Source organism: Perca fluviatilis, chromosome 6, assembly GCF_010015445.1.
Source record: "Perca fluviatilis chromosome 6, GENO_Pfluv_1.0, whole genome shotgun sequence".
NCBI lineage: Eukaryota > Metazoa > Chordata > Actinopteri > Perciformes > Percidae > Perca > Perca fluviatilis.
The window spans coordinates 27,528,161-27,554,576 of NC_053117.1; the positions used below are offsets into that span (position 1 = coordinate 27,528,161).

Consider the following 26,416-nt stretch of genomic DNA (forward strand, 5'->3'; position numbering starts at 1 on the left):
AATATGTACAGTATAAAGCCTATTTAGGGGAGAGTGGGGTATGTTGTCACACTTTTCACACTGTCTAACATTTACTGAGCACCATACATCACAATAGTATAAATGTCATATCAAATGAAAGAAGGAAGTCTTGGGAACATATGTTGTATTCATAACATTTTCATATCTTATCTCATTATGGAGTTGTAGACTGTTAAATAGAGAATGTACACTTGTGACAATTTGCCCCATTGGTGGGTAAATTGTCACACTAGATTATCTAAAAATAAGAACACAACTAATTTGTGAATATTGATTTCCAGAACTGGAAATGTAAACTATCATGCCTAGAGAATCTGGAAAAACAAAACACATTTCAATCAACACATTAAGTGGCAAGACCATTTTACTTTGAACTTACTCTAACGTTCTCTGGCTTGCACACAGATTCATGATAACTGAATGGAAAGCTGCAGATAACTTGCTTAACTTAACATGTTTAACCTGAACTAAACAGATTCCCTGTATTTGACTAATCAGGCTCATCTTTAGAGTCACAATTCTGGCACACATAAATTGCCTGGCCTAAGGTGCAAGCATTATGGGCCCATTTGTTGCATTTTACACATTTTACCCAGGTCTCTTTTGGACGACTGTTTGAAAATGGCTCCACACAGACGAGGCAGAAGCACTCTTCATCATCTGATGATGACTCTTGTATAATTTTTGACAGGTGTGCTAATGTTGACTTAATCTCAAGGTAAACTCAACATAGCAATTCAGCTAAAGTATCAAAAGAAACGTTATTGTCTCCTCTATTTTTTGCAAAATAATTATTTTTTACATTCATATCTAACAAAGTTGTATTGCATAAAATTTTAAGTGCAATTGTTTTACTTTTTAAGCAGAAAAATAAGAAAATTGTGCTAACCTCAGATTAGAGCGACCTTGACCACATGTGAACAGGAAGTTGCCTTTAGAAGAAGAAGTCACACAAAGTGGCTATTTGATTTTTGAGATAGAGCTTCTAGTGGTGGAGTTATGAGCAGTGTGACAACTTACCCATGTGACAACTTACCCCGCTCTCCCACTAGTGACTACGACTCTACCTAACTTTGTCAGTCGACAATACGAGTTTACGAGGAGTTCGTGAACGCAACATTTTACACACACTGCTAGATTGGCATCCACACCGAGTCAGTGCAGGAGGCGAGCACCGAGCAGAAGTACAGCCGAGGCTGACGGGGAAATCGTTCACATCGCTAAATCAAACACCCAACAGGAAATCTTGTTTACATCATGGAGCAGAAACAAACAATCAACTTTGGCGCTGGACCTGCAAAACTCCCCCAATCCGTAAGTTTAGATCCTCAATTTGCTTGTGACGTAGCCTATGAGAAAAAGCTGCAAAAACGAGCTGTGTTATTAAGTGCAACATTGAAAACTGCAGCATAATATATTCACTGTGAATGAGTCGGCCATATATCTATGATCTCTCCCCCCTCGTAATGACAGAGACTTGCACGCAGTTATTGGACATGATGACTGTTGGTTTCAGTGCTGCTGTCGGCTGAAAACTGTGCGTTGAGTTGCATCAGCCTCATTCATTCATGTGGAAACCTCTTTTGTGCTCCACTGCAGGGCAGCAGCAGACGTAGCCTCTAGATGGCAGAAAAATACCTTACATGTCAGAGAAATAAATCACAGTTATCGAACATATTTTTATGGTAAAACAAACACGCAGATAAAAGCAATGTTGTATTTAAGGTGCTCCCTTTTCTGTGTTTTTATGAGTAAAAAGAGCAGTCCCAGACTTGGGTTTGACAGGCTCCTTCTGCTAAATACAGCCACATTCAGCTCTTAGTCATTTGTGTTTCGTCCTTTGCATAAAACTTATTGTTAAGGTATATTTGTACTGCTGAGTCTGAGATTTTGTAGATCCCAATAAACCTATTGAGGACTGACTCTTTGGTGATCAAAATACCAAAAAACATAAATGTGGAAAACTGTACAGGTAAACCTCTTTAACATAGAATAATAACTAATCCCACTAATCTACAGTATTGAATAATCTGTTTATATTCGCTGTGCATGCTTTTTTCACTAATTATATTAGCAAAAGAGAAATTGCTAGTGCTTTTTTTGAACTGCAGTGAACCACAGTGAATATCACGAAACTATAAACAAATCACATTAAAATCTGCATAATCTTTATTTTGATAAAGAGCACTATGGATAAGAGAGGAACAATACAGCTTCATTGTTTTCTGTGGTAAAATGTCGCTATTGGTTACTGGCAAAGAACAAACACATCAGCTCCTCCAGTTTGCCTCTGCGGTTTGGACCTGACTGATTAACTGCTTTTTTGCTGCTCACACTTCATCTTTTAAACCGTCTTTTGACAGTCCATCATCAGTTGTGATACCGTTTTAAGCCTTTTAAGTAAATACTAAATATGTGGTGCTTTATATTGCAGGTGCTGCTTCAAGCACAGAAGGAGTTCCTCAGCTACAGTGGCATTGGTATTAGCGTTCTCGGTAAGTAGAACTACAGATGAGTTGCATTTAAGTTATTACAACACAAAACTACTGTTTTTTTTTTTTTGCTGTAATTATTTTTCCTGTTCTCACTGGACATTAAGAGATCCCTTCATAATGTACTTTAAATGGAAAAGATTAGGGACAAAATCCACAGTCCTCAGGGTGTGCAAAAATGTTCATCTGAAGCTAATATTAGGCTTGAGTTACAATGTTTTTAGTATAACATTCCCTCTTTGTTCCCCTGTTTAACTGAAGTGGAGGAATGTTGTACTGAAAAGACTGTAACCTTGGAAGATATCCACTTGACATGTGTCCAGATTCACGATAACTTCAGTGATCAAATCAAAGCAGTGTATCAACAGTATTATCTGCCCTCATGAGTGCTGATTCCTCACTCACTGGAATCTTTTCTATAGAGGTGTGCCAGTAATTAAATGTAATAATCATCAACAGTTGCTAAAAGGAGGGTAAATGTCAATGACAATGAGATTAATTTCAAATGTTTTTGATTCTGTTCAAACTAGAGATGAGTCACCGATCAGCAGACTTCAACAAAATCCTCAACAAAACAGAGAGTCTCCTGCGAGAGTTGGTGTAAGTGCTGCCTTTGTTGTTTCACATGGCTTCTACTGCATTATCCTCCTCCTTCACTCCTCTTTCCTTTCTCCATAGTGTAGTGTAGCATCATCACAACACTCCAACCTAGAGTGTTAATTTATATTTTCCAACAATATACACTTTTTGAAAACAAATACCATCATACCCAGGAATTCTGGGGTGACTTCTTTTTATTTAAACGTCACCATACAGTACAGGCCAAAAGTTTGGACACACCTTCTCATTCAATGCGTTTCCTTTTTATTTTCATGACTATTTACATTGTAGATTCTCACTGAAGGCATCAAAACTATGAATGAACACATATGGAATTATGTACTTAACAAAAAAGTGTGAAATAACTGAAAACATGTCTTATATTTTAGATTCTTCAAAGTAGCCACCCTTTGCTTTTTTATTAATAAGTATTAATAAGGGAAATTCTACTAATTAACCCTGACAAAGCACACCTGTGAAGTGAAAACCATTTCAGGTGACTACCTCATGAAGCTCATTGAGAGAACACCAAGGGTTTCCAGCGCTATCAAAAAAAGCAAAGGGTGGCTATTTTGAGGAATCTAAAATATAAGACATGTTTTCAGTTATTTCACACTTTTTTGTTAAGTACATAATTCTAAGTGTTCATTCATAGTTTTGATGCCTTCAGTGAGAATCTACAATGTAAATAGTCATGAAAATAAAGAAACACAATGAATGAGAAGGTGTGTCCAAACTTTTGGCCTTTACTGTGTACCATTGGAAACTTGAATAAAACCAGCATTGCCACACAGAAGAATATCAGAGTAAAATATGATTAATGGGATAAGTATGATGGGATTTGATAGCCGGTCTGGCCGCACGTGCATGTTAGCGCTTGTGGTCATGAGAAAACGTAGGTATTCATCTCATCTCATCGTAATTATAGAGAAATTGATAACACATTTTATGACAATTTCAATGGCAGATTCTTGTTTAAAAAAAAAAATAGACAACATCCAGTCAATTTTAATCTGCTTTTGAAATGGTGTCAATAATCTTGGTTTTATAATGACATTTACTTTACCTTTTGAAAGAAGGTAAGATCAGTGTAAGGTCTGTGTGCACTGTGTTTAACACAGTGACCTTTTTCTCTTCACAGAAACATTCCAGACAACTACAAGGTGATGTTCCTACAGGGCGGCGGGTCTGGACAGTTCAGTGCTGTTCCTCTCAACCTGATTGGCCTTAAAGAGGGCATGTGCGCCGATTACCTAGTGACCGGCACATGGTCATCAAAGGCAGCAAAAGAAGCGGAGAAATACGGCAAGGTCAACATTGTCCACCCGAAGCTGGAGAGTTACACAAGTAAGTCTGTGTGCATGTCGTTATTTCAGAGGATGACATGACGAATCCCGGCTTTCTTTGTTTCTCTTTTTGTTTTAGAGTTCAATTTAATTATCACATCAAAAAATAGTTTCCGCTCTTATGAGTTGGTCATTGTCATTCACGCTGCAGTAGGACAGTCTGCGAAACCTGGCTGTGCACCCAGGCTGTTACCTAATAATAAACAAAAGGCCCGACTACCAATGAAAGACTCTGGTATGCGAGCAGCCTTTTCCACATGGTTGTGTCTGATTTGGGGATTGTAGTGGAGTTCTTGTTCATCGTAGTGTTTGGACGCAGTTTTACCATTTAAAAAAACAACAAAAAACACACATTTGAATTAAACACACATTTATTAAAAGATATGTAATAAAAAATATGTTGTGCCTTCTTCACCAGAAAGATGAGTCTCATTTTCAATCTGTATTTTTTTTCTAGAGGAACTAGAGGTTGAAGTCAAAACAGGAAGTGTTGCGTATCTCGGCAACACATACTCCGATTATCACGAATCTTGACTCAGTTGTTCCCCATGCTCCACTGAGGCTCTGTGCAAAGTGCGGTGCCAATTTCCCAGTAGGTGGCGCTATTCCTCAAAATAATGCAACAATTACTCCGATTAACACAAAACTTGACTCCACTGAGGATTTGTGCAAAATATGGCAAGTACATCTCTCTGCAGCCCGTGGGAAGGCGGGGCTTGACATCCAAGTCAGCCATTTTTTATTTATTTTTTTGCTTACGTCACTGCCCATACACTTGAACGGACCAAGACAGCCTGGTAGCGAAGCTGATATAGCCTCTTGTTTCACATTTGACACAAATGACATTTCATGCAACAACAGTGAAGTTTTCATGTAGTTACTGTAATTGGGCCCGTGTACTCTTTTGTTCATTTGATTTCCGATTTTGAAACAATATCCAAATTTGAAGAAAAAAATGGGTCATTTTAGCCTGACAAGCCAGACCCACATCAAGATGTTGGGTCTGGGAACTCACCATTGACGGAGCTCAATCCGAGGGGCGGGATAAACGGTTGTCTTTCAAATTCCCTCTGCACGCAATAGGATAGCGCTACAACCAGGCAGAGCAACGAAGAAGGTAGCGAAGCTAGTTGATAGATTAAACTGTTGCCGTATCCGGTCGGCAAAACTCCGAACACATCTTCCTTTTTTAAGAATGATTTCAGTGCCGTTCTTTATTCTTTCCTCAAAGAAAAGCTTAACTCCAAGTCTTCCAGAAGACCGCTGTTCCCAGCAGCAGCAGCCATAAGCCCCGCCCACCGACTCTATACACGATGTGATTGGCCTGACCAAAATTTGTTTTTTCCAGCTTGCAAGTCAATGGAGAGTGCCTAGACCCCCCCTGACTGCAAAATAAATTTGCTGCCACTAGGGTGCGTCTAGATTTCTATGCTAGGGTCATTTTAAAGCTTGTTAATATTGATGACAATGTATTCAAACATTGTCATCAATATTAACTGTCGCCCACATGGCTGACTTGGATGTGGGCGGGGCTTGATGTCAAACCGCGCCTTCCTGCAGCAAGATGCTCCTCAAATATGGAGCAAATCAGCCACTAGGTGGCACTTTTGTTTCAAAATCATGAAATATTCTAAAATTATTTTTCCAAACTACTCTGCTCTCAACCGGCGCCATGCAGCGTGGCTGCAGACTCTTTAATCTGATTTAAGAATGTTCTGTTGTTGCTCCCTCCAGAAATCCCCGACCCTGGCAGCTGGACCCTGAACCCCTCAGCCTCCTACGTGTACTACTGCTGCAACGAGACAGTCCACGGCGTGGAGTTCAGCTTCACACCTGAAACAAACGGGGTGGTCCTTGTCGCTGACATGTCCTCCAACTTCCTGTCTCGACCTGTGGATGTATCAAAGGTGAGGACAAGAATGATGCTCTTTGGCTTCCCCAAATTCCCATGTAGATCGTATCAACTGTCAGGAAAACCTTTATTATCCCTAAACTGTAAATAGAAATTCGCTCCTATTTCAGCACCCATGTATTAATCAAAACAAGACCCAAGAAATACAAAAGATAAATAAATATACACAACATGGCATCGTGACTTTGCGTAAACACACACGCCACTTTCCTAAAGCCAAATGGCGTGTTATCTGTACGCATTTTGAGCTTGGTTATTAATTGGTTAATAAACGGTTAATAAACACCACATGCGGGATGCAATCCCGGCTCTCCTAGGTGAAAGTCCTGTTACCCGTCCGCCACCCCAACCAACCAACCAACCAACCTCCCTCCCTCTGCAGACTTCAGTCCTTTCATACTACTCACTATAGCGATAATTCACACATAATGTAGATCAATGGACGCCAAACGGCGTTGATAAACGGAGTGTTGATAACACGCCAAAATGTCATACGAATTGGCGTGTCATACATACGCCACTTTATGAGATCAGTCTGATATACAAGATAAAATTATTTTTAAATTATTTCAAAAAATTAGAAAGATAAAGTAATAAGAGAAAATTTAAGGAAAAGACAAATGATGACCTGCTAGTAGCATGCTTACATTTACAGAGGATAATCCCTCTTGACTTGGGTAAAAACACAGCCTTTCCTCTTGTTGGTACCCTACAGCCAAATTTAACAGTTTTTGCCCCACAAGTCAATGGGGCAAAAAAAGTGGTTATAAGTTGTATTTTAATATTTGTCCTCTCGCATTGTGTAGTTTGGTCTGATTTTCGCCGGAGCTCAGAAGAATGTGGGCTGTGCCGGGGTAACTGTGGTCATCGTGCGAGAGGACTTGTTAGGCCACGCTCTGAAAGAGTGTCCCATTGTCCTGGACTACAAGGTGCAGGCTGAAATGAACTCCCTCTACAACACCCCGCCATGTTTCAGGTACAGACAAGCCTCTGTTTTTATTGTTGGAAGCACCTATGTTTCCTACAAATAGAGGATTAAAGATATATTGTCAGCTAGGTAAAATGCATTTGCAAAATATACATGTTTCACAACCTTTTTTTAAAAATCATGCTTGACTTTTTAATGATTTATATGCGTCTCCTTGGAATTACTGGTTGCATTTTCCACCAGACAAGTTTTAAAGGTATAGTTCAGCATTTTGGGAAATGCATTTATTTCATTTCTTGCTGAGAGTTAGATGAGAAAACCGATACCACTCGATCACATTTACCAAAATATTGAACTTTTTAAAGAGATTTTAAAAAACATTTCAAAATGTATGTAAAATATTATTCCTAACTTAATTTTGTCGGTTCAGCATCTACATCATGGGTCTGGTTCTGGAGTGGATTAAGAACAACGGCGGCAGCGCTGCCATGGAGACGCTCAACAAGCAGAAGTCCTCCATGATTTATGACATCATCAACGCCTCTAATGGTTTCTATGAGTAAGTATCACAAAACTTCAGCTACAGATGGTAAAATAAGAAACTTCCTGGGAATGTTAAACACTGAACCGTCAGTCCAGGCCCACAGTCTATTTTAAGATTTTAAACTTGAATCTACCTGTATCAGCATGGAATACTAGCATCCCTGGCTGAATGATGGCCTAACTGATGCTTTACAAAAGGTATGAAGAATGAAATGCACAAAAATACTGTAGCTCCAAGGTTTTAGGAAGGAAAAATAAAAAATAAAAGCATTACCATCATTTAATATCCTAACAGAATTCTTCAAGTGACATTAGACCACACACCTAAAGGTCCTGTATCATAAACCTCATACTGATGATACATTACTCTTTATACTCCAGTCATAAGGTACCACTCTTTATCTTTAACTTGGCTAAATGTCTCTGATAGAGGGCTACAGGTGAGCAAAGCAGTCTTGCTATCTTACACACACTAACTTTCAAACTAAATGAAAGATGCGGTCATATGATATGGTAATATGAAACGCAATATGAAACCAAATACTGGCAAAGCTTGTGCCCTTATCGACCAGGTGCCATTTTTTCCTTGCCATTTTTTCAATTTAAGCCTCCTGCATGTCACATTCAAAATAAGAGTTGTCCTTCATTAAGGGAAAAAATATGCCTTAAAGAAAAGAGTTATGTGATGCATAAATGTGAAAAACAGCAACTTACTTGTGTCTAGACTACTAGACCAAACTAAATGTAATTTAGTATACCATGGCTTTAACAATGAAGAAAACTGATTTAAGTAATGATGGGAAAAAATGTAACTTTGAACTACTTACTGCTGTGTCCACCTTTCCAGGTGTCCCGTAGACGTGACTTGTCGAAGCCGCATGAATGTACCATTTCGTGTGGGGAAAAAGGAGGGAGATGAAGCCTTGGAAAAGGAGTTTCTGGCAGGCGCTTCCAAACGTGGAATGATATCGCTGAAAGGACACAGGTTAGTCAAACACACTCCTCCTTCTTTATTGCTATATTTCATGGGTTACTAGAGAGAATACTGGGTCCTGAAGTTTAACACCAGTAAAGTTGGACATGGACACCAGCAGTTGGATGCATAATGTATTTCTTTTCTTGTAATGACTCTGTTTGCAGACCTCAAACATGACGGTTTGTCTCCTCCTGCAGGTCAGTTGGAGGAATTCGTGCATCTCTGTACAACGCTGTAACACTGGAGGACACGGAAGCCCTGGCCACCTATATGAAAGAATTCCTGAAAGAGCACCAATAAACTCTGGTTTACCTCTAGTTGAGATCCAGGGGATCGCGAAGGTGCACCTGTAGACACGTTTTGTAAAACTGTTCATTGTTCCTAATAAGCTTTAACCACTACAGTTGCCAGTATTGTCTTAATTACATCTGTTTCATAGAATTACTATTTTAATGAATTTATTGACTAACAGTGCTTTAATGTACATACTGTAGGTTATTCTTGTTACACCTTAAAAATATATTTACATTCCAGTAAATCTAACTTGGTAATACTTGCATTTTGCAGTGCTATTTCTTGTTTTGATTTTCTTGTTTGAAACCATTATGAACCAATGTCAATGAGTTATCATTTATCACTTCTGTGAACAGAGAGGCAGTGTACACAACCAAACTGACCTGTGCGATGCTGGCCTGGTTTCTGTTATAATGAGGAATTTTGTTAAGAATAGTCACATTACATGGACTCACTGCTGTATAAATGGACCCTCACCAATCTGATTGGCTGTAGTGGTTATATAAATGAATATACCATTAAAGGATGGTTCACCAAACATGCAAAAAACATGTTTTCTCATTTTTCTCTTGTGGTGTTTAGCCACGCAGACAGGTCCAGGTTTTTAGACATCAGTGTCTGAGATTTCTGCCTACACCAAGAAACAATGGAGGGGAATGGAATTTAGTTTGTGGTGCTGACGTTAATGAAAATGTAATGAATCAATAAGCTGAGCTTTGTTGTGGTGTTGCTCTTAAATAATAATATGCACCACAACTTTGCAAGCACAGTCTTTTGCCTGTGAGGTTAGGCAGTCCGCTCCTTCTACTTCACTGCCCGCTGACAGCAGAAACAGCTCAGTATGTAGGAGTGAACAGGTCTACATAACATCAGCAGGGCGGCACGATGGCTTCATGGTGAGGGAGACCGTCCTCCATCTGGATGTCCAGAGGCCAGTTCCCTGCTGCCTTCATCCCGCTGCGGTTGTTCTTCAGCAAGACATTGCAGCCGTATCAGCTCCAGGAGCACTCAGTGTATCTGACCCTGACCTTTGACCTCTCTTGAGGAAAAGCAAAACGACAAAATGAGAATTTCATTACAAGGATCACTGACATTTATCCTTACAGGCTGCTAAAAATACATTATTATGTAGGTTTGGCTCACAATAGCTGGAACATTTAGCGGAGAGAAAATGTCTATTGTGAGGGGTTCATGTGAACTATGGTCTGTGTCTGCTTTTTTGTGTGACTCTCTCCTACTTTGCATGCGAGTGTCATGACCAACCACAAACCTGCCAACAGCACTCATATTTTTCCATCTCCAAGTTGCTATGGTGTTAGAAGACAGGAAGTTGGTAAGTGGGAGCTAACAGTGTAGTTCAATCCTATCCTTGACAATTTTAGCAGGGATTACTTTCTTATGTATGTGTGTATATATAGTACAGGCCAAAAGTTTGGACACACCTCATTCAATGTGTTTCTTTATTTTCATGACTATTTACATTGTAGATTCTCAATGAAAGCATCAAAACTTTGAATGAACACATATGGAATTATGTACTTAACAAAAAAGTGTGAAATAACGAAAATTTTTTTTTTTTTTTAAAAAAGCCACCCTTTGCTTTTTTATTAATAAGGGAAAAAATTCCACTAATTAACCCTGACAAAGCACACCTGTGAAGTGAAAACCATTTCAGGTGACTACCTCATGAAGCTCATTGAGAGAACACCAAGGGTTTGCAGCGCTATCAAAAAAATAATTCCATATGTGTTCATTCATAGTTTTGATGCCTTCAGTGAGAATCTACAATGTAAATAGTCTAAAAAAAAAAACACATTGAATGAGAAGGTGTGTCCAAACTTTTGGCCTGTACTGTATATATATACAGAACGGAGGTAAGATAATGCTATTGGCTAAAGTTACTGTGTTGACCTGGACCAGTAAGTTACAGCAAGGCATGAAATCAGGATCATAGAAATATTTTATTTCTATGGTCAGGATAACGGCAACTTTACCATCTTTCCATAATGTAGTCAGATACTTATAATAAAAATCTGAGCATGTCAGTGGCAAAACAAGCACTTTTAGTGAACATACATTAGCGGTGCGTTTATGGCATGGTATGCAGACGTAGGCTACATACGGGCATTTGCTCTATAGGCTACTTTGCAGCCCGGTTCGCGGCAGCTGGTTTAGTCACTTTAGACACAATATCATTGAGAAATTGGATCCAGGTTGAAAAATGCCAAAATGAACCTTCAAAAGAAAGAAGAAAAGCTTGATTAAAATCAAGATAAACTTTCAAATAAAAGTAGGCCTATGTTTAAAAAAAAAAACATGTTTACAAAAGGGTAGTGACTCAACCACCGGCTGGCTAACAAGCTTGAACAAAAATTAAACTAGAAGATGTTTTTGCTGCAAATGACCTCTAGGTGGAAGTGTTCATCAAGTAGCGTATGTCGAGGTGATCAAGTCTGACTCACCACATTCAATGAGGCTTTAATGGCATTACATTTTGATTAAATCATGTTGCAGACACACACACACACACACACACACACACACACACACACACACACACACACACACACACACACACACACACACACACACACACACACACACACACACACACACACTTTTCGCTTGCATCCTTTAGCATCCTTCAGAAATCTATCAGTGCATGAATGGTTGTATGGGTAGAATAAGTGTGAATATACCTTTTTTTTAAACGTTTTAAGGGTAGTGTCTGTAGGCTATTATGTTGCAGCTCACTTTTGTAGAAGCAAGATCCTTTTTAAGTGATATTAAGTTATGTATTTAATATGCCTCTTGAAAACTATAGATGGCAGGTGATCATGAAGTGTCACCTCTGTAACAAACTCTTTTTGAGTCTGAAAAAAATAATAGCTATTTTCTTACTTTCATTTTGAAATGTAATGAAACACAAGGTAAAGTTGATCCAGGAGTTATTATTTTATATAACATCCTGGATGCTTCTTTCCAAAAAGTAATTTTGGCTGTTAGCAAATATCAATACCAAGAGCAGGGGAGAACGTCTGAATGCTGGTGTTGACTGTGGATCCCCAGAGCGGGAGATGTTGGACCTGCTGCGGTTTGTGTGCTGAAAGGTAAAAATGTTCTGCCAGGCTCAGGTATTGCTTTAAGCCAAATGAGTTTTCTGTCAGAAAGATAAGAGATTGCCTCATCATTTCTTTACATTCATATCTGCAGATTTCTAGATTTCAGATCACTCAGAAGTGTTGATGAAGCTGAAGAACTTGTACATTGCCTTTAAAAAAATCTGCTGCTGTGGGTTATAACAGCCACTGGAGGGCAAAATAATTGATAGGAGTCATGCATTAATTGGAACAAGCCTGTCAACAATTTGTGAATGTTTGTGAGTGCATGACTGTGTTGAACAAGCCTTCCTGTTTGTGCTTGTGGCTATGAAATAGGCTGTGCAGTGTGAGTTCATGGCGGTCAATTAAAAAGCGGATGCCAGTTTGGAAAAAAATCTTGTTAGAATAAGTTAAGATAGTGGTGAAATTAAATTAATTTTAACAATGTGAGAAGAGGGGTATTTGTGGAGAAAATATGAGGAAATAGTATAGAGCTTTATGCATTGTATTTTCAATTTTTCCAATGGAGATTTTGCTCTTGTCTCTCTATGACAAGTTCTTTTACTCTACGCTCTGTCTAAATGCAATTTGGATTCCGACAAACTGCCTAATCTCTCAGCAATTTCCCCAAAATATTGTCAATGACCGTGCTGCAGATCTACCTCATAGCAGAAAAAAGCAAGTGAAAAATAAGAAGAGGCAGAGGGGCTTTGAAATGTGAGTAGGGTTACAGCAGAGATGGAAGGTTGTGACAGGATTGTGTGGTGATTCTCGTCCTGTCAAGCCCACTAATGTCAAGGTAATGCCACCGGCAGGCTGCAGTAAGACGGTGATAATGAAAAACACCGGGGAAGACAATATCAAATGGCTCCTCTACATCTTACAGTGGAGATTAGTCGAGACAAAAGTAGGGTGGCAGAGGCAGAAGAGGCAGAGGCAGGCTTTAGTGCTGCTGATTGAGTCTCTTGTCAAGAGCTTCATGCTTGCAGCATGAAAAGTTACTGTGACTGACATCCTCATACAGCCTATTTCACACACACACACACACACAAAAAAAAAAAAAAAAAAAAAAAAAAAAAAAAAAAAAAAAAAAAAAAAAAAAAAAAAAAAAAAAAAAAAAAAAAAAAAAAAAAAAAAAAAAAAAAAAAAAAAAAACACACACACGTGTACACATTTCAACATGCACACAGTTTGCATTTCCTATTCTGAGTCTGTTTCCTATAGATAATGTATACTGTCTGCTCAAAGATCACTCAATTCCGAATTTATCCTTGAACTATTTTTTTCCTTTTCCCTGGAACCACTCAGTGTACGTTACAGAGCATTTAGTACACTTTTCCAGAAAATTAAGAAAAATATTATTGTGTTTCTCCTCCAAAACTGCTACATACAAAAGCTCCATAGAAAGTGGAATATGGGACATGCAGATTAAGTGTACCCTGTTTGACATTATTGCTGGTATAGATCAATTATCCAAAATGTATGTATTTCTGTTTTATTTTTATTTAGCTTCCTAGTGAATTGATCATTAAACTTGCATCAATTGATTTAAATATACAAATATTAATGAATGCAGCTTTAAATTGGCCAAACAAGCTCTTTCGGAACCAAGAGACCAATAAACTTGCTTGTAGCAGCCACAGCATTAATATTCAGCCGAGGATGGTTCTTTGTTTGAAATCTTTTATTGCAAGCCTTATTTTATGAACACACTAGACTGCTTTGATTCAGTTTGTTTGATTCAGAAGCAACAGGCAGGAAAGACATTTTTGTGCCTGAGAATTTCTGCATACTGTAAATGAGCTAGTTTGTTCAACGGTGCCACAACAAGGTCAGGGCTAGCACAAAACACAGATTTATGCTTAAATTACAAAGTGCAAAGTTTGAAATCTCAAAAGCAGCATATACAGAGAACCATTGTTATCATTATTTTAGACTGAAATTGTAGTTTTGGAGTAGCTGAAGGGATAGTTTACCAAAAGAATAGTTTTCCACTTGGTTTTGTTTGCGGTGGTGTTGAAATGCTCTGACTTCTGCCACCACTTAGATAGACATGAATGGAATTTCATTTTTAAATCTATTTTTGATCCTGTGGGCATAAAACAAATCCACCCACCTCTATTTATTTCAAAATCTGGGCAAATTAAATATAACTATAAGTATAATGATGAAGTGAGTGGAATTTTCCTTTTTCAGCCACTCTAGCAGCATGGCAATGTCAGTCGCTTGGTTAGTCCACCACTTTGGTATTTCTTTGACTTTTTCAACAACTATTGGATGGATTACCATAAACATTTACACAGACTTGAATTTCAATGATTTTGGTAATCCCCTCACTGCTCCTCTAGGTCCATCATGAGGTTGACAAATAGTTTTCTTTGGGTGAAATGCCTCAACAACTATTAGATGAACTGCCATGAAATCAGACATTCATACTTCGCTAGGGGGTGATTTGTTATAACTTTGGTGATCACTTAATGTAAACTTAAAATTGTCCAGGACTTTGGTTTATGAAGTACCTGCAAAGCTAACGACATCAGCCTCAACTGTACTTTGTGTTTATGGAGTAAAGTAGTGGGAAATCTTAGCATGCTAACATGCTAAACTAAGATGGTGAATGTTGTACACATTATACCTAAACATCACCACTTTAGCATTGCTAGTAGGAACATGTTAGTATGCTGACGTTAGCATTTAGTTTAAAGCACCGCTATGCAGCCTCATAAAGACATTAGCATGGCTGTAGACTCTGAAGACAGAGAAATGGGATTCAGCCTTAGTATTTGCCCATGAGATTCATTAACTTCAACAGTTATATCCTGCTCCAAATCACTCAGGCTCCTAATGTAACTTATCATATTCCTTAGTTTAGTTGTAAAGGAACCCTTTGAACTTTTGAAGGTTTTTAAAGCAAACCACAGCCTTGTGACTCACTGTAGAGGTGATCTAATTCCCCATCTTAATGTTCCATGAACTGATTGTTGTACCCAAATGTAATAGACTGGTACCTGAGTGTAAACATAACCTACAAACTGCATTTTGTTTTTTTTACATGCTTAATTTGTTTATTGCCTCCATAATCTCTCTAACACAGGCTCAAGTATTGTTAGTAATTAAATGCTGCCACGATCTGAGGTGCACAGTCTCTGTTTTTATTCACTGAGCTCATGAAACTGAATGTCCTTTATGCAACAGCTCATTTAAAGGCCACTCTGTTGATTCAGGCAGCGAAATGGAAAAAAAAAACAGGTTGTGTGTATTTAAACCACAGAATTTAACAGCATACAACTATTCTGTCTTCTGTCTCTTTCTTCCTCCTCTGCACTTTCCTCGTACTTCTCTTCCTCATTTAACTTCATTTGTCCTTTCCTTACTACCACCTCTTTTCTCTGCCTCCTTTTCCCCTCTTGTCTCATTTCTCTTCACATTTAAATCCTTACATCCACAATTCCTTTCAACACCTCATATCTTTGTCTCTTAATTAAATCTCTTTCCAAGTTCACCTTTCTCTTTCTGTGTGTGTGTGTGTATATGTGTGTCTGTTTCTCTCGTAAACTCATTGCTCCACAAGGCTAATCTTGTTAGCACCAAATGCACCATGTTCCGCTAGCTCCTCTTAATTGATGTTGTGTTATTAATGAGTGGGGAGCGGGGAAATCACTCTTAATTAGCTTGTCTCATTCGGCAGGCATCTCGAGTGCAACGATGGCGACGGCGCTCAGGCACAAACACACTGGGGATAATTACAGCACTTCACTTGTCGGAGTATTTATCTTAACCAAAGAGCAACAAGCCGTTCCCGCAATTAGCCTTGTCATTCATTAGCAGCAGAGTGCCATTGATTTTAGTGTTACGTTGTCATTTTGCCACCGCTGACACTCATTCATTCAGCGCCGCGGTGATACAAGTGTGCTTAACTTGTCCATATGGCATGGAATCACTTCACATTTGTTTTTTATGGTTTTTCTGAGTCACTGACTACATTTACAAACCAGATTACTGCGATGAATTGGGTTATAGTGATGCAAGAAATCAGGTAATTGCATTTATTTTATTCTGATTACTCAACATTTCCAATGATGTTACAGGGAAACATTTCCCTTCATGGGCATGGTCATGCAAATGCAAACCTGGTTAATGTAAGATGTCTTGCAATGCAAATATGCCTAGAAAGCTCTTGAGCTGAGGGTAATCTGTGTTCCCTCTAAATCCTTTAACTGCATCCTTAACTCAAATCAATTAGACCCCATTTGATGTCATGATGGGGTTTTAATCACCAAACACTCCTCACATACAGTATGTCTATTCTGTTTTACACAATATGTCAAATAAATTCGCAAAGATTCTTCAAGCTCTTTCAATTAGTCTCTCCTGATTGAAATTAAGCTCAGCTAAAGACTTTTCTCAAGGCTTACTCTGTTCATGATTCTTCCTTTCCCTGCAGTGTGATAGAGACAGTGCTTGCAATTCTTTGATTCACCTTTGCAGTTGCCTGTGTAATCTAAAGAGTCAAATATAAATACTAGCTTGGATGGAGCTTGTATATTTTGACAATAATACAATACCTTTTTGTTGTGATTGCAGATAATCCTGAAAAAAAAAACATTTTTAATTGAAGGTGCAGCAACCTAAAGCCTTGTTCATATAAGACACCATGAAAATAATCTACATTTATAGCTGCTGTAATCAATATTTTTTTTATCAACAATGGATCAAAATTATGCCAGTGCACAGTAGATTATTGCTGAACATGCTAAACATGTTAAATTTGTTTAGGATCCCAGTAAATAACATTAGCACAAATGCAATGAATCAGTCCCACAGGTGACTGCTGAGAATACTGCTTTGTAGCTTAATTTGAGCTCTAAAATAAAACAGTACATCATTGTGTTTCTCTTCCTGGTAAACATTATTAATACAGTATGAAATTTGCTCGGTGCATTTTATCAGTTAGACTCTGAACTGTCTGTTTTTGCTCCATCTATCTTTATCATGGCTGATATTTTGTCTTGATAGCACCTTAAAATCAGTTTGAAAAGTAACACTTTGTTGCTAAACACTTTCAAAAAATAATTGCTGACCTGAAAGTAAAATCCACCTTGAGTAACTATTGAAATGATTAGATAAAGTAGCCTTATAAACTTTGCAGGCACCACCTTATAATAATAATAATAATAATAATTGTTATTATTATTATTATTATTTGTGGCCCTTAATACTTGGCAATGAACTTCAGCATTTTTCCCTAAATCATATAAGTTGCTTTTTATCTGGAAGAGACATTTACATTTTGATTAAATATATCCTGCATGTCTGTAATTGTGGACAGGCTGTCTAAATTGGTTAAATTATTGCTCTAAATGTATCTAAAATCTTCCATTTGCCCTTTACACATTATAGCTTCACTATAAGCTCAGTTGTGTGATTAATCGGACAGTGTTTGTCAGCTCTTAACACACAGAAAATCAATCTCTTCTTGAGAAATAAAATCCCCTCTAATTATGTTTTTTGTCGTCTACAATGTGTACGTGAGTGTGAGTGAGTGCACCTGCCTTTGCCTGTGTGTGACCCTGACAAGTTTATGTATGATGAGAGACCAGTGTCAGTGCATGCAGACAAATTTAATTTGCACCTACAGCTCAGTGAGATGAGAGGGGGGACTCTTATGGGGCAGGACTAATTGCTGCCTGGGGATCTGTGTTCAGGTTTGTGCATGAGTGTGTGCATGTGTGTGTGTGTGTGTGTGTGTGTGTGTGTGTGTGTGTGTGTGTGTGTGTGTTTGCCTGGCTGTCTTTCTGCCAACATAAACACTTAAGTGAATATTTAATGCACATGTTTATCTGTGTGTGTCTGTCAGTGTGTGATAACAGAATGTCAGCAAAGACACAGGAGTTAATGAGGGCTTCAGTTGCCACCAGGAGTGGATTGAGCAAGTTGCACACAGCTCTGTGGGTATTATTTCTGTGTATAATCATGACTGAGACATGAGTAATCTGTGCAGTCGTGCAGAGTATCAGAACAGATTATCAAATTCATCATCAGTACAGTAAACTATCAATCCACTCGCTAAAAATAACAGATCTGCAATCCCAGATATCAGCCTCATTTTATCATGATTAAACAATCATCACCATCTTGTTTTCTTAGGTGTCTAAGGTGGATAATAGGGAGTAACCATACTATGAAAATAATGGGGATTATTGCGTTTTTAAGAACGAAGCTTTGAAAAAGCTGCTTGTAAAACCTGTCCTCCACCGCAGAACAGCTTGATAAGGTATGATTAGTAACTACATTAAAACTAAAATCTGTGTATCTGATAAAATAACTGTTGATCATTACAAATAAAATGGATATACAATGGACATATTGTACTTTAGGGATTTACAAATCATACTTGTGTATATTAGGTTTCTTGTTTGTCATCGGCATTTCATAAAATGCATTCATCTTGTACCTAAAAGTCCAGGGTAAAATGTGGGGCTCCTCAAAGTTCTGTATTGGGTTCCCTTCTATTTACATTTACAATCACAGTATTTCTTTTAATTGTTATGCTGATGACAGCATACTGTTTAGTACATGTTTACCCTGTGCAATTTTGGTTGTCTGCAGTATTGTGAAGCTAACAGAAAATAATAATTATTTGTTCACGTTCTCCATCTGAATGAAGACAAATCCTAATTTGTCTTATTTGGGCTGATGTGTAGATTACATACACAGTGAAATTTGGGTCATACAACTTCTGCTAATAGTTAGTCAGTTAGATTTTATTACAAACATGAAAATATATATAAAATGCCTTTTACCGTGAGGCAAAACTACAAGTAAAAAACATCAGTTACAATATATTGTATATTTCTATATACTTTCAAATAGCACATATCCAAGTGAACATTTTCTAACTAATTGTAAACCAAATAGCAGAATAAATAAGGTCTCACAACATCATTACTAGATTAAATAAATGCAGATAATATCATCCTATAAATTATGCTGACTTTGACACATTTTGTCTTACGATTCTACTTCTATAAAAGCTTATTAAAATTGTTTAATTAAAGCCTGAATTTGGAGTATTTCCACAAATACATGATGATAGGAAGGTCTTTTAGTTAGCGAGCCGATCCGATTCCTTCACTTCTTGTAAGAACACAATCTAACACAATGTCTTGTGTTTGCATTTCAGAATAATATGAGAGAAAAAGTACTGTCAGGGGTAAAACTTTTTGTTCTGTGTAATCTCATCTGATGTAGTGCTGCAGTGTTTCCTCTGTCTCTGCACGCTCATGTCCTCAGCAGGCAGGCTCATAAATTGGACAACTAAGCCTTTCATAAAGTTTAATAAAGCGCTGTTTCGTGGCTCAGGGGAGCTGGTATTAGTGACGAGAGCCGCTGCTGCCATTCCAGCAAATCACATCATCATAATGAGGCTGTACTATGGGAGTGAGACACCTCCCTTACCACCCACACATCCACCAACCTCCCCTCCACCCCCTTTGTTTTCTTTATCACTCCTCTGACACAATTTGATGTCTTCACTTCACAGCATTTTTTTCAGTGGGAATTTGGGGATAGCGTTGTTTAAACGTCGCCAGCTTGGACAGGCTAGGGTTATTTCTCATTTAGTAAAGATCACAGACGCTGTAAATGCTCCTGCGGCATGCCGTAAATGCCAAAAGCGTCGTGATTGGCAGCTTGACGGCAGCGGCAGCATTTGCATGGCATTTAGCTGGGCGGGCGATGACCACCCCTAACACCAAGGTGGGTAAATAAGATGATTTCTCTGTTCACACAATGTACACACGCACAAACACACAAACGCTTGTGCACTGACGCATGCAATCTCACTCCTCAACAACCTTCAACCATCTTGGCCTGCCAAACCTGGAGCCACTCATAATTGTGTGGCATTTAGGAAGGAAAAGGAGGAAAGGGACATATCGTCGTGTGGGTGAGTGGACCGCTGAAAAGTCTGAGCCTCCCAGTTTTACATTTTAGGCTGTTATTTGAGAATAATTAGGCACAGTTGCAATCTTCCTAATCGTAAAAAAAGAGTTCAAATATAAATACACGCTTGGATGGAGCTTGTATTTTGACATTAATACAATACAATACTTTTTGTTGTAATTGCAAATAATCCTGAAAAACCTTTTCAACTAAAGGTGCAGCAAACTAAACTAAAGCCTTGGTGTCATATAAAACACCATGAAAACAATCCACATGTATAGCTGCTGTAATCAATAGTAACAATGGATTAAATGTCAATGTGTAGTCAAAGGGGTCGCTCGTAGTGTTGAACCCACACAGATTATTATCACCCTCTCAGCAGTTCACCTCAGCTCTACAGAGCATTTTAGCATCACCACTGATTTGGTTTTTCAGACTGCAGCTTTACTGTTTGGTTTCTCTTTCACCGCTCTCATCTGCATCATTTCTACCAGCAGCAGTCAGCTCTAAAACCTCATTTCCATTGTGAAGAGATGAGAGCTCCAGCCCTTTAAGACCCCGAACATGATACTTTTAAAGAAGATGAATGGATGGATGGCATCACATAAGAGAGATTTAAGTTTGAAAGACGTGTGTTAGAATTTGTTCAGTGCCCTCTAATTTGCCAATTAACTAAACAACGTTACAGACCGCAATACTGCATTTGGTATTCAGTCTATCTCACATTTTTGTTAAATCATTCTTGATAGTTGGGTTTGTCAGGTACTCAGCTTAAAAAGAAAAGTATGGTTTCAGTCCCCGAGACCACACAGAGAGCTATTAAGCAACCTTTATCCAGACAGTAAAATCTGACAAAGATGCTGGAGGATACTGCAGTTACTGCATAGATAATTTCTTTTAACAACCTTAAACATAAAAGCAAAAAAGCAGCCCCTACCTCTGGTTGAATCAGTCAAATCTATTTAACCTTCTTTGTATTATCAGGCTCTGATAACAACCTCTACGGTCCAATGATACAAGTGCTGTTTAGACAGTTGCTTTCCCTGGACAGAATGAGCAAAGCAGACAAACAGCTGGTTGCATAAGCACAAAGCTGGCTGGGGGCAGAGTGCACAGAGCCTCTGTTCAGCGGAGGCAAAAGCATGGAGGGAAAAGAGCTTCTCAGTCAAGAGACAGGTACCAAATTAAGTGCATGCTATGGTGCAAAGTGACCTCTATGAGAGTGATGAACCAAGACTGCATACATACTGCCTATTCTTCTGGCTCATGAGAGAGTTTTAATGGAGATGTACTGATAAAGCATGTAAACTAAAGGAAAATATCTTTTTGAAATGTGATTTGGCTTATGTATTCAGTGTCTGCCAAATGAGCAATGACTCTAGCATTTAAAGTTAAAACAAAATTAAAACAAACACAGCTTTCAAACTCAAGACAGGATCATTTCTGTTTTTGTAAAGATCTTTTGGAATTCATAAGATACACATACATCTTCTAAATTATAATATATATTGTAGTCCTTTGTTGTTGCCTAATGACTTTACTTCTATTACTATTTATTTTAAAGCATTGAGTTTGGCGATACAGGCATATTGTTTTTTTGCAACTGGATGGGACGATTTTTGATGAGAGGGTAGAGCTGGGGAGGATGACACGGCCAAACCAGCGTTATTTATGGTTGCAATGGCGCTGCGCTAAGCTAAACACTAAAGGGGGGAGAGTTGCTGCTTTTTCAACCCTTCGAAAGCGAGTCATCCAGCAGAGATTTACCAGCTGGTAAACGCAGACCTCCGCCGTTCATCTGCATGTACGGCACTACAGAAAATCGGCAAACTTTCCTTTCAGTTACCAGCTAACGCTAGAGCTAGCTAGCTTGTTTGGTTGGTAGAACACTGAACAAGACATTCAGGCAACCAAAATGTTCCAATTAACTTTGATGAAGTGAAAACACACAGTAAGAGAGTTAAAGCAACACCAAACATTATTTTGTACCTTAAAATAATGTTTCCAAAATCGTATAAGTGGTTCATCAACTCATAACAGGGTGAACGGCACTTCTGCATTCGCTTTGTGGTCCTTTATCAGCTAAAACTGCACTATGCAAGTTTGCCAGATCGGGTAGCGGATTATTCTTATCCCTGGTGGGGACAAAATGTAACCCCCTCAGAGTGATCAATGCTACTTCACCAATAAACCATTATATGCCTAAAATAGAAGTATTTTAAACTAAGTAAAATGCTGTAATGTAAACAATTTATAGTGCGATAGAACGTTAAAATCTGAGTGGCAGTTGCTGGTTGTATTTTGCCGCTATAGAGCTCTGGGATGCCGGCTACCAGCGGCAGTTGTTTAGCTGCCAATAGGTGACTGTGAGCCGGCTGCAGGCACCGCCAGATGACGGTCCTTTCAGGGGCCATGGTAGTGGAGTTTAGCCAGAAAAAGTTATTGTCATGTGCCGATTATAGTTAAGGTTAGGCACCAAAATGACTAGTTAAGTTTAGGAAAAAGATTGTGGTTTGGATTAAGACATTCCCGAGGAACGAACGACCATCTCCTGGGTGAAAGTATTACGTTTTTGCCGTGAAGTGAACTCCACTCTCCGGCTTGAAAGCGTTGTATTTTCCATTGAATATTGAAGTGCATATTGAAGTGTTTGGCATGCCTGGCCGAGTGGCACCATATTCATGGTATCGCAAGGGGGATTTAATTCTTGCATGTTTTGTGTTGTTGTGCATGATCAAAAAACATCCCCCCTGTAAACAGCTTATGGAAGTGTAGGCTACTAAATATGCTAGATCATTATAAGTAGTTTTATGGTATGATATGTTCTCCATACTTGTGATTGTATATTGGTGTTGGTAGTAGCATTGACAGCAGAAGCAGAACTTGTGGTTTCACTGGTCGCAATAATGGAGGTAAAACTAACTAAGACTTGTAATTCACTCCCATGCCTCTATTCTGAATATCTATAAATTTAAATCTTTTCATATACTCACACACCTCTTCCTATTCCCAGAGCGCTAGATCTGTTTGTGTCAGAAGTCACATTAACCTCTCCAAGTCATCTTATTTTCTAATATTGTATCTAGCTGCAGAGCAATCACAATTACACACCGTCCTTCAACTTTTATTCACCTGAAATGATTGTGAAATGACATTACCGGTGACAGCCAGGCAATAATAAAAGTACAAAAACTTCTTTGAAAAACAATAAATCAATAAGCCTCACCAACATATCCTGTTACATTTCCCACTCCTTGACACCTGAAGCTCATTAAACACAGCCTAACGTCAACTTAGAAGAAAGAGAGTACACAGAGGCTCGCCTTTTCACAGCCTATCACAATAAGAGTTACTGAGCAACCTTGATATATTGTATATACTAGAAATAAATGTGATTGTCCTTTAATCTGATTTTATTATACTGGGGACTCCCGCTGGCAAATCTACTGAGGGCTGATAGCCTGTAATCTTATTGCAGGGAGCGCTGTGTGTTTCATATCCCCTTCTTGATGGTGTTTTATCATGTCAGGACTATTATTGTTCCTATTGGTATATGTGTTTCTGCATTTATATGCGCTGGTGTATATAATCTAATAAAGTTGTTGCACATTCTTGAGCAACTGCCTCTATTTGCATATGCATATGTGCATGTTTACGTGCACCCTGAAGTCCCTCCAGCTCGGATGTAGGTGCTAATTTTGCCCCTCACTGTGCCAGAGTGCTTTGAGGGTTTTGCTCTGTTTATGAACGAGGCATATTGACCAAATTTGTGGCCTTGGTGCTCTCTCTCTCTCTCTCTCTCTCTCTCTCTCTCTCTCTCTCTCTCTCTCTCTCTCTCTCTCTCTCTCTCTATTCTCTTTCTCCTTCTCCTTCTCCTTCTCCTTCTCCTTCTGTCTCTCTTTCTTTGTCTGCCTGCCGGGACATATTGTGAGCCTGCATGGCTGGAGAAAGGGGCGCACTCAGACTGAACTAAATGCCATACGCATCATTGAGCAGCATTACCAACCTTTCCCCACTCATCACTCTCACTGGATGCTGCAGGTGTGTGTGTGTGTGTGTGTACAGTATGTGTGTGTGCATGTGTAGAGGGCTCCGCTAACTAGAAGGTCTAATACATCAAACTGTCTGTCCACAACCTCCTCCCTTCCTTCGTTCTTACCTATTACCCCATTACTCCTCCCCACTCGCCTTTTTGCTTCCTTTTTCTCTCTTTCTTCCTCCATTGCTCTTTCCATCTCTCTCCTTTATGTCCTGTAATTCTTCTTTTAAAGCTCAGGGGGTGGTGTTGGAGGCATTATGTGCCTCCTGATAAATCACTGTCTGTGAGCAGGTCAGAGTAACATGGTCATCTGCAAATCAATCAACTTACTGACGTGTGTGTGTGTGTGTGTGTGTGTGTGTGTGTGTGTGTGTGTGTGTGTGTGTGTGTGCGTGCGGATATTCTGGCAATGCATAGTATTGTCCAAGTGATTGTGTACGCTTTTATAACTGTGTGTATTTGTGTGCATGCATGCGTACATGTGTCTCAGGTGTTGTATATTATGCGCAGCATGTGTGTGCATGTGCTACAGAAAGTGAACGCAGTTTCTGGCCAGTACTGATCTCCCTGTCCTGCTGAATGGTGGCTGATTGAGACACATGGACTGCCTTTGTGCCGTGATCTGGTTGCCATTGATTACCTATCAGGGTTTTTGATTGCATCCTGGAAGTAATTCTTTTAAATAGGCCCTAATGGCTTCCAATCTGGGCTGATGACGACCTCAGAGAGTCCAATCGCAGATCCATTTAGGCCCTTTCAGACCCCTCTACGTACACTCTGAAACTCCAACTCATTGCTCACATCCCCCCTCCACCTCCACCATCACCACTAGTAGCGCTTTGCCTTGTGTTGTGTCAGCGCCACATCTCTCTGCTCTGGTACTCGCATGTAAAAACACAGTGACAATGACAATCGACCTCAAACTTAGATATACAGATCCTACACATCCTTTATAGCATGGACAAGGTCTTGGTAAAGATGAGAGAAACTGATGATGGCAGGAGGGGAGCAAAGTAATTGAGAATGACAGACAGATGGAGGGAGGCACAAGTACAGCATAATCCTGCTTTTAACTGAAAAAGATGAAGTAAGAGGGAGAAAGTCCAGGTTTCAGACCTGCAAAAAGAGGAGGAAAATGAAGCTGAAGAGAAAGAGGAGGTATGACAGGTCTGTTAGGGTAACGGAGAGAGGGGAGGAGAGGAGCGGGGGGATATGTCAGGCTGTGTTATTATAGTCTGAGGGTTGGATGGAGGCATGAGAAGGAGGAAGAAGAGGAGGAGGAGGATGAGGGGGGTTGCAGCAGACAGGAAGAGGGCTCGCCGTCTAATCCTCCAATTTTCTTACATTACTGCTTTCCCTCCTTCTCTCCACCTCCATCCATCTCTCCACCACCGCCCTCCTCCCCTCCCTCCCTGCTGCCAGACCTGTCGACAAATGAAACTGAAGATAGCGGCAGCTTCACAGAGATTGACTTGAAGGAGTAAAACACACAGAAATGACAGAGTGAGACAGAGACCTCCTGCATCTCTAACAACATAAATGTACCTAGAAAACCCCAGTGGCTCAGTCTACTGTTCTGTGTTGAACAAAAAAAACAACCTGTGTAAGTTCCTACATGTGCTATATGCTTTCTGCAAACTTTCCTCCACCTCAGTCAAATAGCAAATCACGGCTATACGAGCAGGGAAATGTAAATACACATACTGATTTGACTGACGCGCAGAGAAAATGCAGCTGTCTTGTTGTGAAAGCAGCCCTGAGTGTGATCAATAGCTTCCTGCTGATGAGGAGAAAAACCTGATGACAGAATATTAAATTAAAGAGATTGTTTTACGCTGGGAATGTATTAACGGCTCACTTAGCAAAATTATGAAGCAATGATGACAAACAAGGTTCCTTTGCCAGGCAATGCTGTTTATTAATATGCTGAACCTTGTTCATTTTTTGATATATTTTATTTTTTTCCCCCCAGGATTGGTTCATTTTATTTAATTTAGAGTCATTCTGTACCTGGTTGGCCTGGCACTGATTTCAAGTGGAAATGAAGCTGGGCTTTTAGGGGAATTAAACTCACAAATTCAGAATAATGTTTCTACAATTTACACTCCATTTCCTCAGATTAGTAACACTTTCATGCACTATTGCAAGGCATCGCCCTTGAATGTTTTGTCTCTCTTTCATTTTTCTGCTAGTAACAAATACGCCCCAATTTGGCTTTAT

General features: G+C 39.1%; 1 protein-coding gene across 1 annotated transcript; it reads left to right on the forward strand.

Moving 5' to 3' along the window:
* The first annotated feature begins 1,089 nt into the window (after positions 1-1,089).
* psat1 (phosphoserine aminotransferase 1) lies at positions 1,090-9,661 on the forward strand. The gene is made up of 9 exons (XM_039803550.1): positions 1,090-1,335; positions 2,456-2,516; positions 3,044-3,113; positions 4,255-4,460; positions 6,194-6,366; positions 7,178-7,347; positions 7,730-7,858; positions 8,690-8,827; positions 9,016-9,661. Exons 1-9 carry the CDS (start codon positions 1,279-1,281, stop codon positions 9,116-9,118), a joined length of 1,107 nt encoding a protein of 368 aa, XP_039659484.1. The 5' UTR covers positions 1,090-1,278; the 3' UTR covers positions 9,119-9,661.
* Positions 9,662-26,416: the final 16,755 nt, after the last annotated feature.

What these genes read in the sequence shown, in the direction of transcription:
- psat1 (XM_039803550.1), top strand. Translation starts at nt 1,279, where the DNA reads ATGGAGCAGAAACAAACAATCAACTTTGGCGCTGGACCTGCAAAACTC. An exon ending in CTGCAAAACTCCCCCAATCC is followed by an intron (nt 1,336 to 2,455) that starts GTAAGTTTAGAT and finishes TTTATATTGCAG; the next exon opens with GTGCTGCTTCAAGCACAGAA. An exon ending in GAAGCTGGAGAGTTACACAA is followed by an intron (nt 4,461 to 6,193) that starts GTAAGTCTGTGT and finishes TGCTCCCTCCAG; the next exon opens with AAATCCCCGACCCTGGCAGC.